Genomic DNA, 12763 nt, shown 5'->3' on the forward strand with positions numbered 1-12763 from the left:
ATCTAATAGTCCATGAAAAAGAAATATGAATACATTTTAATACATTTCAGCCGAAGACGGAGGGGGAACTGTGGGAGAATCCCGCATCTGTGTTTTTATTATTATTTTTTATTTTATATTATTTTTCATGTGTGGGGTGACAGATCGTGGGTGCAGTGTTAACCATGATGTGATCTCTGCCTAATGGGGCGGTCAAGATGCGAACAATGAAGGCAGGGAGAAGGAGGGGGCGACCAAATGCCCCCCTCTTTTTTTAAGAGATAGAAAAAAAACGACGAAATCCCGAAAATAAATTAGATTTGAAAATTAGATTCTCGAACAATTAAGACGATTCTGGTTTACACCGAGGAACAACCGGCGTGATGAATCGATTCAATTTGCGCTTTACTGCGGGGCAAAGTGCTGAATGTTAATTTGGGATAAACACAAGATGCAAAAAAAAAGAGAAAAAAAGAAGGAGAAGAAGAATGAGAGGGATGCCTGTCCGAGAATTGTCACACACACACACTCTCTTACACACACTCAAATAACCTTCGACGCTTTTACCAGTATTTTCAATCCTTTAATATAGTACGAAAAATGTATCCAAACATTTATTTTTGAAACTAAATATTACATACGAGCGCATTTCTCCATAAATATCGATCATTTCTAACATCACATGCGGATAAATATGGAAAATTGAGCTACTTTACCTTCCAGACAAAGACAAGAGATATTTTTTGTTTATATTTATCACGTACATGAACAGGTCGACACGTTTTTTTTTTCACTACACGATTTCATTTTTAATCGACATGACATTTAAATAACAACAATGATACTGTGCTACTTTTTTAATTGGACGGAAAAGGGATGTTGCACTGTAGTCTACAAAAGCACATTGAAATACTAAGAGGAAGTCGTAGACTGTAAATACTGAATAATTCACATTTTGGTACACAACTATAACATTCTTTTTCAGTCAATCCGATAAAAGCATTTTTCCATATATCTAGGGAGCACATTTTACACAAATTCCCTTGTGATATTTACAAAATAAAATACATTTCCCCACATTTGGTGAAATATTTATGTACAAAAATCCAGAACATGCTTTTATTTTGGAGTCTTTCAGTAAAAATAATAGTTGAGCTGTCCTCCTGTCTGTAATTGTCCATGCATGACAGTGAGGACAGCCAGTAATTGCTCGTTTTTTGGGGGGACGGGGTGATTCTTTCCACGATAAAAGTCTTTTGATTCCGCAGTCCCACCACCCCACCGCTATATTTACACGTACCATTCATTGAAATTGGACGTCAGCGTGTTGTGGCTGCTGGTGTGGTGGACTGAAGAGGCTGTTGGTGATATCGAAGTGCTGCTCTGGTTCTCTGTGGACGGGGACACGATGGTGGGGGGCGTGGAGGACTCGTAGCCTGAGCTGGCCGCAGGCGATGGCTGCGACGCGGGATTAGTGGATTCGTGGACCTGCAACATCAGAAATTAAATTAAATGAAAGGGGAAACATCATAAAATCAGTGTCACCCCGAACGAGACAAAACATAATCTCATTTATTTGACGTTTTGGCTAAAAGAAACGTGTCAGGGCAATTAAATGGCGTGTCTGTTTCGATAATAAAAAAGAGTTTTTTCTACGTCAATGTGAGAGAATAGAAACAATAAAACACGAGATCCGAATTTAAAGAAGCAACATCAATTATTTTCAATCGTTTCTTTACTAAATGTATGACTAAAAAATGAATTCATAAATATATTTTGTATACAAAGTAGCTGAAGTTTAAAGACGTTTAAATAAACCGTATAAATAAATGTTCATTGTAAGCATACGTTGTTGTGGTTTGTTAATTTAAAACTCTTTAAAATACACACGGAGTTTGTGAATATATATATTAACCTTCAAATGAATCCTCAAACTGGAATTTGTTTCTTTAACAATAAACATTTGTAGTGTATGTCTTTAAATACGTTATCAAGTAATGCATTTATTCTGTTTAAATTTAGTCCAAGTAAAAAAAAAGGACACATTTAACTAGTTTTCGTTATTATTTTCGTTGTAAAATAATAACGGAAATTACATCAACAACATTCCTTAAATACGTTTGACAAAAAGACAGTATTTTGAAATGAAGCGAGTGTCAGTTATTAAGAAATACTGAAAAGACTACGCATAAATATTTAACGTACGTATTTGGTTGATTTATTAATATACATTACGGTTATGTTATATAAATAAAACTTTTATTTAAATTTGTATAAAAACAACAACAACACTATGAAGAATAAAAAAGCCAACAACAACACACGATCATAATTTCATTAATTGTATTGTGTTTTAAAGATCTTATTTGTGTGTTTAAATCATTGAAATACTTAGTAAGTGAAACTAGATTTAGTTGTGTTTAAAATAACACCACACACACACACACACACACACACACACACACACACAATAAGGCACATTGAAATACCGTAAAATTATTGTTTCACAATTAAACTAAAATGTATTTAAACATTCTAAAAAATATTTGCACTAGCAGAAAAAAATGGTTTTACATTTTATCTAGAATTGCTATAAGATGCGTGGATGAAATACAAAATATAACACGTGTGTGTTTGTTACCTTCATGTGTTTTCGGAGGGAGCTGGGGTGTGTGTAGGACTTGTCACACATCTTGCACAGGTACGGTTTGTCGGACGTGTGGACGTGCATGTGTTTCTTGCGGTCACTGCTGTTTGCGAATCGCCGGTCGCAGCCTTCAAACTCACACTTAAAAGGCTTCTCACCTGAAACAAAATACAAGAATGAGATATTTTCCTCCATCTATGAATAAAAACAGTTTGATTTTTTTTGTTTATTAATACACATTTATGTTTTTAGACGCCACGTGAGCAGGCTCTTACCGGTGTGTGTCCTTTTGTGAATTTTGAGATTTTCTGATCGAGCGAAGACTTTGCCACAGCCGGGGAAAGGGCACGGGAAGGGTTTCTCCCCCGTGTGTACTCGGATATGATTCACAAGTTTGTATTTGGCTTTGAAGGGCTTCCCCTCTCTGGAGCAGTCCTCCCAGAAGCAGATGTGGTTGGTCTGCTCCGGCCCCCCCACATGCTCCACGGTCAGATGGGTCACCAGTTCGTGCATCGTGCTGAAAGTTTTGTTGCACGACTTTTTGGGGTTCGTCAGCTGCTCCGGCTCGACCCACTTGCAGATGAGCTCCTGCTTGATGGGCTGCCGCATGTACCTGAAGAAGGCCCCGGCTCCGTGGTGCGCGGCCATGTTCATGTTCATGGGGCCGTAGCCGTGCAGCTGCGTGGACGCGTAGTGGTCGGAGCGCGGGCTCGTGACGTGCCCGTACTGGTCGGCCCGTCCATACATGTCCCCGGAGAAGCCCAGCCTCATCTGGCTGTTGACCACGTTGGAGGACGCGTGGCTCGCCGCTTGCTCGTGGAGTCCCGGGAAGAGCAGGTGGCCCGCCGCGTCCGAGTGTCCGTGGGGCCCCGCGAAACTCCCGGAGGCGAACAAACTGTGCTGCGCTCCGGCCGCGTCCCCGAAGCCCCGATTCCTGAAGAGAAACTCCCGGGTGGAGTTGAACGTGGAGTAGGAGCCGACATGGGTCGGGTGGTGGTGGTGCCCGAGGGCGGCCGCCGCGTACCCGGGCGCCTGCGAGGAAAACGCCGTCTGCCCGGTGCCGATGTCGTGGGAGCTGTGGTTGATCTTGAAGGCGCCCATCCCGTCCGCGAAGGGATTGATCCCCAACGCCACTTCTCGCTCCGTGACTTCGCCTGTTGAGTGATGCCGCGAGGAGCCGAAAGTAGTGACTCCTAGTGTGGGATACTGCGGTCCAGCGTCCAGGAGCATCTTCAGTCTTCACTCGCCGAGACGACTGAGAGAGGAGTCAAAAAAACGCGCACAGATATTCTTCCTCCCCCTCTCTCTCACTGTCTATTGGACCTCACTCGACTGAGCAAACTCTCAAATCCACTGATCTGCCCTGCACTTTTCCTCTCTTTTGCTGAAGATGCCCATGCACGGCGCGTCCACGAGCATGTAAACACGCAATATTGCCTTTGTGCGGTTTGTCTTCCTGTGGCTCAACTTTCACCTCCTCAGTCAGGCGGTGAGCTCCAGACTGATAGTCGCAATCATTCCTGCAGATAAATGAATTGAAAAGACAACACAGTCCAGCCCTGATGAATGGTTGAGGAGGGGGCGGTCACATGGTCCCGGAGCCGCACGGCCATTGGCTCATCCACTAACTCCCCCAATAACATACATTCACCAAATAACAATCCACGGAGCAGGGCCCACGCTTCTATTGGCCTCTCGCATCATCACTCCCAGAGATAGTGAGGAAGCAGATCTGCCCAGTTATCTGTCTGTCTATCTGTCTGAAATACAAATATGAACATTTGCATACCATGCAGCCTCAGTAACCCACTTTCACTCGCTGCAACATGACTGTTACTTTCCATGGACTATAGGTGGCTATTTGTGCATTCAGAAATGGGATTTATGCATGAAAATACGAGGTTTAAAGAAGTAAAAAAAAAGAAAAAGATTTTCATTCATGCGTTATTCATACATTGTTACATTGAATGCAAAATAAACACACGTCTGAAACTTCGAAGTCTTAAAAGTGCCATTGAAGAATCTTCATTTGGGTTCAAATCCTGCATGACAAAGCACTCCAATCTAACTGAAAATAGACATGCTTTTTTGTTTACCCATGCATGCATGCACTGCATGTGCACTATAACATATACAAAATAATACATATTTGCAAGAACAAGTTAAAAAAACATGCTTTAAATGTTTACATATTTATATAATTTTATATAAACATTTTTAGATATTTCTTGGTATTTCATTGATGCGACACGTCGCCCAAAAGTGTGTCCTCCAGATTTGGACATGTCACTCTCCTTGAGGTTGTCACCACACTAACATTATAAAACTTCACGATCAGGGTTTTACTTTTTTTTTTTTCTTACTGTTGCCACAAGCCTCCTTGTTCTTCTGGACACAGTTTCCACTCACACCAGTGCAACATCTGTCTTTTCGATTTCCACACCATCACACCGGTCCGAGTGTACACAGAGGTGAACACAAGTCTGTTATTGCAAAAGAAAAAACAACAATAACAACAAAAAAAAAGAATCATAGTTAACCAATTTGGTAAGAAAAAAAATTATGCATGGCCTGTGCGTAAAAGAGAAAGCGTTGTGGGCTGTTATCAAGTGGGATTTGCGGCGCTCCCTGCAGGAACCTCCGGCTGCCAGAGTTCAAAGCCACATGCACGGACGTGTCATACCAACCATTAAAATATCTTCGTGGCTACTTGGATACTTTCTTCCAGACAAGTCAGTCTGAATGGATCAACGCTTTTGTTGACCAACTAGTGCACCTACTTGAGATTATCTGTTTTTTTTCTGGAACTACCAACAGGTGTCAACGGTAAGAAAGTCTTGTCACATAGACCAACAAATATAACATTTGTAATGTAAATAAATGTACCTCTTTGAATATTTCACAACACATCTTTTACACTTTAATTCATGATCGTTCTTCACCAAGAAGCCAAGATTCAAACGAACACTCTGACCGAACTTTCAAATGTCATCCAAAAACTTGTTCATGCTTTTTTAAGTTTAAGAAAATAATCCGGAGGGCTGTGTCTTTTTACGAGTCCGGTGTGTTTTGCAGTCTAACGCAACGTGTGTGCGCAAACAACTTGGACAAGAAATACAAAAGTTTGGACATTTTACTGCACAGCAGCGAGGCTCGTACTCATTGCCATTTATTAAACAACTTTTTGAAGTCGTCTTCTCTCACACTGGTTGAATATTTCCCCGCTAAGACTGCGGTTCTGTCAGAAAGGACTTTGACGTATCAATTGTCACACACAAAATACTTTCATTCCACTGGTGCCAGCGTCTGGTTTAATACGTTCCTTTTTTCTTATTGCAAATCTTGCGACTGACATATAATACGAATAGTGGAAAGGAAGTGGATGTAAAAACAAATATTCAAAATTAAAATAATTATAAGAACACACCACAAAGGCAAGATATGTGATTTTCTCTCTTTTAAGATTTAAATAAGATGTTTATGGAAGACAGTATTAAAGGAAAACGCGTGTTAAGATAGTCAAAAGCAAGAAATAGTAAATAATACATTATAGTCACAACTTTTATAGTTTAAAAAGCTAACATAGTTTATATTTAAGGTTGAAAAACAAAGTGAGAGACAATTATTTATTTACTAAACGTCACACTTCTCTTCAATCGACTTCCAAAACAATCGGATTAAAGTGCTAAAGTGCAAAAAGATAAATATCCGCGCTTATATACAGTACCTTCACGTTTAATATTCAACGTAAGACTGCATGGACGCCCCCTTCTGTGACCCTCATGTGCTGCCGTCCAGAGACTAAAGCAAAATTACCCCGGATCATAACAACAGGTCCGGTCCATTGCATTTTCTCTCCTTGGAAAATGACGGTGGCAGCTCGGACTTTTCCCTCCGCGAACATCTGACTCCACGTGGACGCGTTGGAATAGAAGATCAAACAGGTTTCTATACATAGAACGCAAATACTGGAGTTTTGAGAGAGTAACACGTGTTTTTTTCGGCACAAAAGTGTGTTTTTGAAGCGACAGAAATCGAACTGCGTCGCGCGTAAAACGCGCGTAATGCCTTAAACAGCTTTTTTTTTTTTAAACCAACACATGTTTTAATGCGTTTTTTATGCTATTTTTCGCTTTCATAACGTACAAATCCCATTCCGTGGGTTTTTGCGATCGAAGTTTCGGCGGAGTTGCTGTTTAAATGCCGCCATGCGACACAGAAAAGGCGACTCTGTGACAGGATTTGTTTGGCGGAGTTTTTATTGTACATTTTCATATAACAGCTATTTTTTTATTGCCTCGGGCATTGCGCATGCGCGCTGACAGCGCTCTGTCACCAAGACATTTTTCTTCAAGTTGGAAACTGTCACTGGTGACGTCAATCACCAGGCTCTGACCAATTAGAGCGCAGGATGATTGTTTAGCTCCACGGGCTGCAGCGCCTACCATGAATCTCTATTCAGTATCAAAGCGTCCTGCTGCTGCCTCTCAACCGAATGGGATTCCATGTAGTTTGCAGATAGACTTAACTTTATAAACTTTTTTTTTTTTTTTCGTTATTCCTTACCGCGATTAAAATATATTTGTCATCATCATTATTATTTTGCCTGCTGTCAAGTTGTTCTAAAATTAGGAGAGTAATGAGCGTGGATGCACTGGGAAGCCCCGTGATGGACCCTGCGTTTTCCAAACGGAACACGGCGCTGAGATTAGTTGACTTGGCAGGGGCTCACCACCATCACCATCATCACCACCATACCCCTCAGAGCGTGACAGGCTTCCCGGGGTTCAGCAGCCATCCACACTCAATGGCTCACTCGCACCCTGGGGAGATTACTGCGGAACCCCGCCTGGGGCCGAGTCCATTCGGGCCAGAACACATGGGGCACTCTGCGGCCCTCAAAATCAGCCCAGCCCATCATTATCCCCACCACCATCACCACCACCACCACAATCATCATATGGCAGGCCACAGCGAAGTGGTCTCCAGTCAAACTGGAGCTTTTGGCCCGGTTCAGGCGACATCGGTGCCGTACTCTCTGCCTCACTCGTCCGCAGGTAGGGACTATCTCCTCCGGAGAGATCTGACAGCTCCAGCCATGCCCGTCCTCAACGACCAGACCGCAGGATCTCACCACGGAATGTTTGTCTCAACAACAGGTGGCTATCCTGGACATTATGGTCACCACCCCGACGCCGGTAACCTCTTCTCCGGACTCCACCACGACCAGACCTCGAGCGGAACACCGGGTGGCCAAGCTTTGAATGGACAAATAAGGTTAGGACTACCTGGAGAAATGTACGTTCGGTCTGATCATTTGAGTCCGGGCTCCAGGGCGGATCCGTTCTCCTCGCCTCTGCACGGTTACGCTGGTCTGAATCTGAACATGAATCTGAGCGCCCACCACCACCATCCGCACCACCACCACCCCGGTGCCGGCGCCTTTTTCCGTTACATGAGGCAGCCGATCAAACAGGAGCTCATTTGCAAATGGCTGGAGCCGGAGCTCGCCCCGAAAAAACTTTGCTCGAAAACTTACAGCACCATGCACGAGCTGGTGACGCATGTGACCGTGGAGCATGTCGGGGGACCGGAGCAGGCGAACCATATCTGCTTCTGGGAAGAGTGTCCGAGAGAGGGCAAGCCCTTCAAAGCCAAGTACAAGCTTGTGAATCACATCCGCGTGCACACCGGAGAGAAACCATTTCCATGTCCGTTCCCCGGCTGTGGGAAAGTGTTTGCAAGATCCGAGAACCTCAAAATCCACAAAAGGACGCACACAGGTCAGTAAAAGTGGAATTGAAAAAAACAAATCTGTGCATTTTGTGTTTATTATTCTGTTCGTATTGTCATCTTTACCATACGGAGCGCTGCACGTGCGTGTTTTGAAGATTTATGGCGAGTTAGTGGGCACCTGTTGGACCTGCATCAGTGCCCGCATGTTGTTCCTAGACCAGGGGGTGTGTCACTAATAGTTTTAGAAATGTTGACAAATAAACTATGGAGTGAACACCTTAATATATTCCATAAGTATAGCCGTGTGTAATAACTGAGGACGAATGGAGTTTGTGTTTATGTTTCATAACCGAGTTTCTAGTAATGAAAAATGTATTTAATAATGTATGAAGTGACTCGATCTCAGGGATAAGGTGGGATCTCTTGAGAATTGATTCATCTTATTTAGATTATTTCAATATATTGTGGATGAATACAGTATTCAAGTCAACGTGTTCGGGGTCATATGGCAATTATACATTAAAGTGTTTTTTAGAAGTTAGTAAAATAATATATAAGTTATCTTATCTTTGATGAATCATTGTCAGTTACTTTATTCTATTCTCGTTTATGTGAGAAAATAAATCCACATGCAGGTTTAAGAGGAACGTATGAATAGTTTGCTCTTATCTATACATTAAAATTAAATAGGTAGTTTGTTGTTAAGGCATTTGGCATTGAGTTCATGGAATTTAACTGAATTTCTATTAACACACAGTCACATACACACACACATACTGTGACACACGCACACACACACACACACACACACACACACACACACACACACACACACACACACACACACACACACACACACACACACACACACACACACACACACACACACACACACACACACTCCCACACACACACAGAGAAATACACACACACACACACACCTACACACACCGCCATTGCTTCACTTAAAACATACATTAGAATTCTAAAACGATTCTTCTGACATGTATAAGTCATGAACATGTGCAGCTTATAAATGATTTATAAACTGTGATGAACCATCAGTTGACCTTTATCAAGAGGACCCTTACTCTAAAGTGTTGCCCCAAAGGGGATTATAGTACAGCTCACTCAGGCGTTTGACGGTCCGACCTCTTGTTTACACCACAGCACAAAAGACTGAGGCCCACGCACCGTCTAGTGCTTGTCGGAGGGCATGCGTCTTCAGTGTAACTAATATGATGACGTTTGGATGCGCCTTAGAAACCGCGGTCACCTTTTATTGACGAGGAATTTTGCCTGTGAGCTTATCAATAACACGACACGCACGTCACAGCGGGCGGCGCACCTCCGGTGCAGATGTGGCGTGTGTACGTCTGGAGATGTTTATTCAGTGTCACCATTTAAAAAGGACGCGTTTTTGTGAAAAGGTTTTTGAGCGTGTCTCCAGCGGAGTGATACGAACGAGTGCCTCTTCCAAGAGCAACAAGTTGTCAAGTGATTCCCCTGCAGACGACCGACTTTTGCTCAATTAGGCTTCTATTTCATTTCGGAAGCAGCCCTGACACACACACAAAAAAAAAATAGTCCTCGAAGTGTCGAGTCAGACTCGACTGAACACACAGACCTTATCTAAACGCCCCCTCCCTTCTCGACTCCACTTCCCCATGTATTATTCATATAATTTGCTCACATTACCTAAGTACAAATCTGCTAAATTATTTCTGTGTGTTGACTCCCAAGGGGCCTGCTCTTTGGTATCATGTTTAAAACCTATCCCAAAGTGTGGTTATGATTGGGGGGCTGCCCCTGGGGTCTGTTCCTCGACGCTTTCTTGTACTACACTAATATCCTTGATTGGCTCTCTCAACCCAACAGCTGAAGGTCAAATTGATATTCAACCCGCAAGTGTAATTAGACAGAGGCAATTACAGATTCTGAAAAGCTGTAATCGGAGCAGAAAGAGAGAGAGAAGGAGAGAGAGAGAGAAAACGCACTGTATGATTTTGTAATGTATTCAGATTGTTTTTTAAGATTTTTTTCCCCTCCTGTATTTTCTCTCATAATCAGTTGATGTGCAGACTCTGAATCAGTCCAAGATAGAAGCTTAGGTCATTTGACCCATGTACACTAACTGGTACTTATTACTAGTATTACTATTATTATTACTACAGGTTTATGAACGTGTTTACTATTCTTGTATTCATTGTTATTATTACTCATAATATATGTCATGATTGTTATTAATTGATATTATGGTATGGGGATTTATTAATTATTAAAAATGTTATTACAAATTATAGATAGTGGTATGTTGATTAAAAACCCATACAATATTTCGGAATTTAAACAGCCATGATTGTTTTTCTCCAGTCCTTGCTTTTATTGTTTGAGTGTGTAGTTAAGTTTAAATTGTTGACCTATTTTATTAGTACCATGTCATGTCAGTTTTCTTTTTCTGTGCAAAGTTCTGCTTGAGGTGAGTGAAGTGTGTAACGGTGTGCGGTGTCGTCACAGGTGAGAAGCCCTTCAAGTGTGAGTTCGACGGCTGCGACCGACGCTTCGCCAACAGCAGTGACCGGAAAAAGCACTCCCACGTCCACACCAGCGACAAACCGTACAACTGTAAAGTGCGAGGCTGCGACAAGTCCTACACGCACCCTAGCTCCCTGAGGAAGCACATGAAGGTCCACTGCAAGTCCCCCCCGCCCAGCTCCGGATACGAGTCCTCCACGCCGTCCCTGGTGTCCCCCTCCTCGGACCTGGGCAGGGACCCCGGCGGGCCCTCGGCGCTGTCAGAGTCCGTGGGGGCCTCGCAATCCGCTAATTTAAGCGAGTGGTACGTGTGTCACAGCTCTGGGGCCAGCGGCCCACAGACCCCACCCAGCGGCGCTTCCACGCCAGACCCCGCGGAGGAGTACCGGCAGCGGAGGGACGCGTTTTAGCGCACAGACACAAAAGTTCCCAAACTGGTTCCAGTGCCTCTAGAGAAGCCCCACGTGGACACACTCCACTCTAACGATAATATATTTGAAAGGTTCAGCTATTGAAAATGGTTGGCGCAGTGGCGTGTTGTCTCGGCATGTATGTACATGTATCCTGTAAATATTCTATTTATTTTTCAACATCCGAGGGTTTTTTTTAATCACCCAACCAAAGTGCATGTTTGAAAACTTATTTGTAAAATGGTTGTGTTGATGTTGTTATTCGTAGCCTTAATGTTTACAATCCTATGAGCCTGCAGTAAATGAATACCAGCCTTTGGAATAACTCAACATGTTTTTTTTATTGTAAAGAAGTGGACAATTTGTGATTCTTTGTTTTTTGTATCGTTTTATTTTTTAAATGTCTAAACTCCAAAAGCACTCAAATTGCGAACCGAATTGCCTTGTCCTTTGTGAATATTTTGAATAAATCTTGTAAGAGAAAAAGACTTGACTTGAACAATTTGTTTGAATACATTTGTAATGTAAATATGTTTTTGTCGAGGTTCCACCAAATATATCTACACTGTTGAAAAACTAAATCTTAAAGTAAATTCGCTCTTATTTTTTTTTTAAATACATTTTTTAATGTTGTTTCCGTAGAGCAGAATAAATCAGTTATTTATTAACTATGCGTTATTTTGCACATCTTCATTTGTTTAAATTGACTTTCTAGTGGATACAATAACGCCTAATTTTTTTTTTAGATATTATTATAATTCTAACAACAATACACGTACTTGTTTTTTGTTCGATTATGTTTAAAAAATAAAGTCGGACAAAACGCTTCGACGGATCTAAAAAACAAACTGAACTGATAGTAGAAGTCTGAATAAAAAAGAGAAAGTGGTTTTGTTTAAAAATACTTCTAGTTTATTAAAGTCCACACCACCAACTTTAAAATTCGACAACCTATTTTCCTCTTAACAGTTTGTTAACAAAAAACTTTTCCACGTCCGTCACGTCTCTATATTTTGCTCTCTGAAAGTCTGCGCACAATGACAAAGGCAACAATATTCTGATCCAGACTTCAAAGAGAACTTGGCACAAAGACACATTTTCTTCACGACGGTGAATCCTCACGGTGAATTTAGATTTCTAAAGCAACAGCCGAGTCAAACTCAAATGATATGGGGCCAAGTCCGCGCCCTGAAAAGCGCACACTAAAGAATGTAATATTTGCTTCCCATGGGGTCGGAAACGGTAATCTATGTCCTTTATGTCATGAAATAAAGAGGGAAAATATTCTTTTACTTCGCTTCTACTTTACGACAATCAAAGGAGAAGCCAGGCACAATTGTCCCAAACATAAAAGCTTTGAGAAAACGCGAAAGATGTATTCAACATTTCACATAAAGATAGCATGTTTTATGTAGCAACAGTTTTGTGAATAATAAAAAAACAACATATAGTTGAA

The 12763-nt window shown here is 41.9% G+C and overlaps 2 protein-coding genes across 3 annotated transcripts; one reads left to right on the forward strand and one right to left on the reverse strand.

The window, feature by feature from the left end:
- Positions 1–549: 549 nt before the first annotated feature.
- zic1 (zic family member 1 (odd-paired homolog, Drosophila)) lies at positions 550–4180 on the reverse strand. Its single transcript, XM_087789928.1, has 3 exons — positions 2902–4180; positions 2621–2784; positions 550–1467 (listed from the first exon to the last, which is right to left on the reverse strand). The coding sequence occupies exons 1-3, from the start codon at positions 3854–3856 to the stop codon at positions 1270–1272; spliced, it is 1317 nt and encodes a 438-aa protein (XP_087646054.1). The 5' UTR covers positions 3857–4180; the 3' UTR covers positions 550–1269.
- Positions 4181–6474: 2294 nt separating this feature from the next.
- On the forward strand, positions 6475–11786 carry zic4 (zic family member 4). Of its 2 annotated transcripts, XM_087789927.1 has the most exons (3): positions 6475–7683; positions 7786–8409; positions 10880–11786. In XM_087789927.1, exons 1-3 carry the CDS (start codon positions 7266–7268, stop codon positions 11305–11307), a joined length of 1470 nt encoding a protein of 489 aa, XP_087646053.1. In that variant the 5' UTR covers positions 6475–7265; the 3' UTR covers positions 11308–11786. The 2 variants fall into 2 exon arrangements, with proteins under 2 accessions (XP_087646053.1, XP_087646052.1); XM_087789926.1 differs by having other exon boundaries at positions 6475–8409.
- The last annotated feature ends 977 nt before the right edge of the window (positions 11787–12763 follow it).

Source organism: Callionymus lyra, chromosome 4 (assembly GCF_982586985.1).
Source record: "Callionymus lyra chromosome 4, fCalLyr1.hap1.1, whole genome shotgun sequence".
NCBI lineage: Eukaryota > Metazoa > Chordata > Actinopteri > Syngnathiformes > Callionymidae > Callionymus > Callionymus lyra.

Bases quoted from the DNA above. Each gene is read 5' to 3' on its own strand.
- zic1 (XM_087789928.1), bottom strand. From the start codon at position 3,856: ATGCTCCTGGACGCTGGACCGCAGTATCCCACACTAGGAGTCACTACT. The intron at 2,785-2,901 runs GTAAGAGCCTGC...ATTTTGTTTCAG, and splicing joins TCACAAAAGGACACACACCG to GTGAGAAGCCTTTTAAGTGT. The intron at 1,468-2,620 runs GTAACAAACACA...CTGATGTTGCAG, and splicing joins CCCTCCGAAAACACATGAAG to GTCCACGAATCCACTAATCC.
- zic4 (XM_087789926.1), top strand. From the start codon at position 7,266: ATGAGCGTGGATGCACTGGGAAGCCCCGTGATGGACCCTGCGTTTTCC. The intron at 8,410-10,879 runs GTCAGTAAAAGT...GTGTCGTCACAG, and splicing joins CCACAAAAGGACGCACACAG to GTGAGAAGCCCTTCAAGTGT.